Source organism: Calliphora vicina, chromosome 5 (assembly GCF_958450345.1).
Source record: "Calliphora vicina chromosome 5, idCalVici1.1, whole genome shotgun sequence".
NCBI lineage: Eukaryota > Metazoa > Arthropoda > Insecta > Diptera > Calliphoridae > Calliphora > Calliphora vicina.
The window spans coordinates 63,480,532-63,486,801 of record NC_088784.1 but is presented as its reverse complement, the minus strand read 5'-3'; the positions used below and the strand labels follow the sequence as shown (position 1 = coordinate 63,486,801).

The 6,270-nt window shown below is 31.4% G+C and overlaps 1 protein-coding gene across 1 annotated transcript; it reads left to right on the top strand.

The window, feature by feature from the left end:
• Positions 1–1,586: 1,586 nt before the first annotated feature.
• LOC135961324 (uncharacterized) lies at positions 1,587–2,627 on the top strand. The gene has a single exon (XM_065512820.1). The coding sequence runs from the start codon at positions 1,587–1,589 to the stop codon at positions 2,625–2,627; it is 1,041 nt and encodes a 346-aa protein (XP_065368892.1).
• The last annotated feature ends 3,643 nt before the right edge of the window (positions 2,628–6,270 follow it).

Sequence of the window (6,270 nt, the reverse complement as noted above, 5' to 3'; positions counted from 1 at the left end):
TACACTCTGCTACCAAATAAGATTTTTATAAGCTTCCATATCAAAATTAGCAATAAAAAGCGGCTGAAATCAAAAAAGTTGATAAGTTTTGATTTTCTTTTAGATATTCTTAACAAAAACAATACTTATAACTTACAAATGTATAAAAAATTGCATGAAATTTTAAAGCGTAATCAGTAATCAAAAACTGACTGAGTTACAGATCAATAAGTTGACGAACATCACTGAAAATGATTTTTTCAGAATAACTTCTGAATTTGAGGATGTTTCCGAAATTTGTTGACACAATTTGCATTGTACTCAGCAAGCCCTATATATAACCCACGCTAGGTAGTTTTCCAAGTTTTTTTTCCATCGTAGCACCGTGTTATAGTTTGGCCAAACCCTGTATATGTATCGGACATTTTAATGACCAATTTTATTTCGATCACTTATGTTATTCTTTATTTTTGGACTAAACTTCAGCTTAGATTACTTACATGCAATATTTTTTTGATATTTTTAGAACATTCATGCTTTTTTGGCCAATCCCTGTATTTGAACATCGAAATATTCATCGATCGATCGGTTATGTTATTCTTAATACAATTAACAAATTCAAATAATTTTTATGAAGAAATAAAGAAGATATGGAGTTTTGGCCGGAATTGACCACCGTGCAGTGGGACTGTATCAAAACTTTTTGGAAATAAATCTGGCATTTATAAACGGCTGCTCCGATTGGTATAAAATTTAACGTGGGCGTAGCCAAGGAGTATTCGAGTTTAAGCTATTAAAATGTGTCCTACATTTGAGTGCAATATTTTTGAAGGGCGGAGGTTTAAAGTGGCATATTTTAGAATCTAATTGAGATATTGACTTGAAATTTTTTTGTAAGACCATAAATTATCTAAATAAAAGAAATAGTTCGGAAAAAATGTGGATCAAATTGTTCCTAATATTTGCAATCCTATTACAATTTTTATATAAATTTTAGTTTTAGAAACTCAATACATTTGTAATCTTATATATAAAAAGAATTGTACATTTTGATGTCACCACTAACTGCGAAAACGGGTCGACCGATTTCAACCAAAATTTTAGGGTACATTGGGGATGGCCTGTAGATGGTTTATGGAAATCGGCATAGTGGTTCCGGAGATATGGCTGGACAGATTTTAATAAAATTTTCAGTGCATCTTCAGATTTTTGATTTTCGGTCTGTGGGCGGAGGGGCGTGGTAAAATCAAATTTTTACACTAATGATTTCAAGGTCAGTAATTGTGGCCAAACTTTTGCAAATAACAAAAAAAAAGTTAAAAAAAAATCCAAAAAAAAAAAAATTTCAAAAAATTATTTTTATTTTTTCATTAGATAAATGCTTTTTTTCATTCCCAACGATCAAACAATGCAATGACGTGGTATCATTATTCACTAATATACCGATTCACTTGGCTATAAGGAATATACTTGACAAATGGAAAACACTTAAGGAACACACGGCAATACCAAGGCAAACATTTTTGAAAATTCTTCAGTTTTGTTTAACTGATAATAACTATCTCACTTTTGACAATAAATTTTACCATCAAACATATGGTATGCCAATGGGAAACCCCCTATCGCCAACAATTGCAAATATTGTACTTGACACACTACTGGACGATGTAATTGACGAATTAAGGGCTAATAATATAGAGATTAAGTTTATCACTAAGTATGTGGATGACTTGTTTGCGATTATAAGGAAATCGGACGAAGAGAAGATATTAAAAACAATGAACGTTTATCACAATAAGATACAATTTACAATAGAACGCGAGAAGAATATGTCAATACCGTATCTGGACATCAATATCATCAAGGATAATGGAAGAATAAGGACAAATTGGTACACGAAACCCACATCTTCAGGTAGAATGGTTAACTTCAACTCTACACAACCATTGAAAATGAAGATAAGTACAGCGACGAATTTAATAAGGAAAGTATTACAGATAAGTGATGTTGAATACAGGAAAACCAATATTAATAGAATAAGAAAAATACTTACAAAGAATAGTTACCCAACATATATGACGAACAATTTAATCAACAAAGTACTAAAATATGAAAAACAGCAGAAAAATCCAAACACTGAGGAGGAAAAAGTTTTTTACAGTGTACCATTTATTCCCAAACTAACGGAGACAAAAACAATGAAGAGAATGATCACAGAGAAAACAACAACAATAGCTTACAAATCAAATATGACACTGAGGCATCTATTTACAAACAACAAAACAAAAATTGACAAACTTAAGAGTGATAATGTGGTCTATGAGATAAAATGTGACGGTAATGAAAGGGAGAGATGTAACTTGGTTTACATTGGTACGACAAAGAGAATGTTGGGGACGAGAGTTAATGAACACAAGACAGATATTGAAAAAGGAAAAATAACGACGGCATTATCTCTGCAAGTAAAGGAGTGCAATCATAAGATGGATTTTGACAATATTAAGATATTGGACAGAGAACAAAAAGAGAACAAACGATACACTCTTGAAAGCTTAAGAATACAACAAAAAATACACAATACAATGAACACGAAAGAGGACAAGGATAACACAAAACTGCAATATTCCGCTGCAATATTTAATTATTAAATCAGTTGAAGTTCTGTGATATTAGTATTAAGTTTGACTTATAGTATATGTTTGTGTTGTAATGATTATTTATTTATTTATTAATTCTGTGTCGTGAAGTCCAGTTTTTTAAATAATAAGTTAATTGACAATGTAAACAATAGAATTTCGTAAGTTGAACTGTGATATCTTAAGTTTTTCAATGATTTATAATAAAATATTCATATGTTTTTGTCGCTAGAATTCAACAATAAAAGAAAACCCCTGAAGAAGTTTGAAACAAACAAACGAAACGTTGGGTAAATAATAATAAAAATGAAAATACTTTGATTTTTATTTACACATTTGGTAACAAATGATTGACCATAAATAGCCCGTAAGATTGGAATCTTAAAAACTAAAATTGTCAACATCATTGGTCATAAATAGAAAACTAGAAAAATGCTAATTTTAATTTCGTTGCTTAACATCATTCTAAAAATTTTAATTCATTTGGTGTAACATGTCCGGTACATACCAAATTTTCATATCGTTCGATAAAACAAGTAGGCCGCTGTTAATATTGTACAAAATTTCCGAAAGTACAACTAATATAGTAAACAACGTTGACAAATCAGAATTCGTTCCCGCCGAACTTCTGCCAAATGCAAATGAATATTCAATCAGTTGTGGAGAAGGTATTAACAAGTCTTACAACCAACTAAAAAAATTCGGATTGGCTGTGGGAACGTGCAATTTTGGTACCAAAAAATGATGATGTCAAAAGCTCAATGAGCGAATTAATTGAAACTGACTGGCGAAACAATGAAATACAAATCGATTGACACAGTAATGAAAGAAGAACAAGTCTCAATTATGCTACTGAAACATTGAAGGTTGAATCACAGATAATGTTTCTCCGCAACATAAACGCGCAAAAATTATGCAACGGAACACGATTGACTATGAAAAAATGTTCACCAAATTTAATTGAGGCAACAATCATAGGTGGCAGATTAAGATGCGAAGACGTAATGATTTCACGCATACAAAAGATTTCCAACGACAAAGCATAAGGCCAATCGTTGACTATTGCTGGCTTACATTTGGAAAATTCATGTTTTGTATGTGGCTTGCTCCGGAGTAAATAAAAAAAAAGAAACGTATATCCCCTGTTCTTAAGATAATTCATAAATATAATATCCCATTTGCCTTAAATACATCCGTTTCTTTTTTTAAGGGCATATCATGACACTGCACTTATAGATATATGCTACAACTTTGTCAAATGACCACCTCAGTGTTTCGGGTGCGATGTCAGGTCGGGGGAGTCCGTGCTTTTTATTGTCCGACACTGTATATTCAAATCGAGATGCAATATAAAACAGAATTATTGTAAGGGCCAGCAACGCGGACCGGGTTCAGCTAGTATGTAATAAAATCTTTATTTATTAACAAAACTCAATGAAATTTTTAAAGTTTTTTAAATTTGTTATTCTAAATAACAAGGTGAAAAAAACTTGTCCAAAGGTCAAAGGGAATACCGCAATTCATAAAAATTGGAGCGAAAATCCCAAAAATGGTATTTTAACAATTTTGCTCACAGGGTACAGATATCCTACGGGAAAATACTTTGGGGATAAATAGGGAATACATCAAGGTTTCCAAGGCTGCTTTCCACTTTCTGATCCCAGCTTTGGGATTTTAGAACATGTGACCCAAATTTGAAATTTTAATAAAAAATATGCCAAATTCCGAAGAGCGTAGGGGCGACGTTTTCGAAAAATGGAACATGTTTTTTTATACCAAAATGTTTTCCGTAAAGATATCTTACAGAAAAACATAAAATTGTTATAAATTTTTAAAGATTTTTTTTTTTCAATAAAAAAAGAGTTAAGTCACCTTTTCGCCCAAAAAACAGCAACAATTTAAATTTTTTTAATTTTTAAATTTAAACTCGTTTAGTTTTGGATGCACAATTGATATTGTTCTGTAGTCTTTTGTATATTATTGGTAATTTACTTGCCTAACTAATAAACAAATTCGAGTCCATTCAGATCAAAGTTTTGAAATGCCCATAACTCGGAAATTATAGAGAGAGATAAATGCAAGACCTGGCCGAGCGCTTTCCATAAATATAAAAATCTTTCAAATCGAATGGGAAACAAATAAAAAAGTGGCACGTGTTTGAGCCCCTATAGGGCCGCCCCTGGCGCACTTGTAAAGCCCATTTTAATAACTTAAACTCGAATACTCCTTGGCTACGCCCACGTCAAATTTTATCCCGAAATGGCAGATTTATTTCCAAAAAATATTGTGCTGGGGGCAGAATCAAAATTGCTGTGCAATTTTTGTCTTTATATCTCATTAGAACGTTCACCAAACATGGGGTTAGGCTGGCAAACAATTGTTTATTAAGATCCACCCTAATATAGTATATATGTATGGATGTGCGAGAAAGTACAAGTGTTTGGGTATGAGAATATTTAACTATATTTTAACTTTGTTGTCATCCATAATGTGTACTTTGATGTCAATTTCTATTTCTCACATAAAGTAAAGAAAATGTTGTTACTCTGATTGTACATACATCAGTATGTGAGTGTATCTTAAATATTTATATGTCCATAGAAGGACTAAGATCAGACAAAGTAATCTATAAAGCTTTTTCATTTCAAATTCTTTATGATCCTAAGGTAAGTTGTATTTGTTTGCAAATGTTACAGAAATATAATTCATATATTTAGAGGTGTGTAATGCCACGAATATTTTGGAAAACTTGAAATCTATGACACTGTGCTCATAAAATACATTTGAATATCTTAAATGAAGCGAACACGCGATACACACAAAACTGGAAAATTCAAATAAAATGTGCAAACTGTAAACGTTATCCATTTTTTGCACAAATGTTCAATATTTGGTTTTTAGATGAAGCAGACAAATTTTAAATATTGGGAGTATCGAAAATCAAAAAAAAAAGTGCAAAATAAGAACAGATGTTATGTGGCTTTTAATGTCAGGATACGTGGGACTAAGGCATGCCATCAAATGAAATTGATTTTCTATAGTTCGTTCATATGTACGGATTTTGTAAATTTACCAATTTCACTGGTTTCAGTCCTCTATTATATTTGTGTAATAGTACGTGTGTTTTATTTTATGTTGACGTGGATCTGAGAGGAGTATAATAAAGCAATCTGCTTAAAATGCTGCCAAAAGGTTTTTTCTCAGTTTATTTTTTTTTTGTTATTCTGTGTTGAAACTAAGTATTGACAATTTTCTTTTATATGTATTTTGGCTTTTGTTTTCCACTTTTCTATTCATTGCAGCAGATATAGTATATATCGCATACTCAGTTCAAAAGTGACACAACTCAAAATTTAGATTTTCCAGAAATCGAAACAAAAATGTATACCAATTGAAACATAATGAAAGCAACAGTTAACATTAAAAAAATACACTGTATTTTTTTATTGATATACAATAGTGTGTCCCAAAAAAAGTTTTTTTTCTTATTTTCATGGGTGCTCAAGCATAATTTGAAAGCTTATAGGGTAGAGTATTTTTGAGATTTTTTTCAGATTTTTCGGAAGTGGTTTAGAGGTCGCTCAAATCGAGTTTTTGCCAAAAATCGGGTTTGTCGGCCTTTTTTTGAGTTTTCATTACTTTTGAGGACACACTT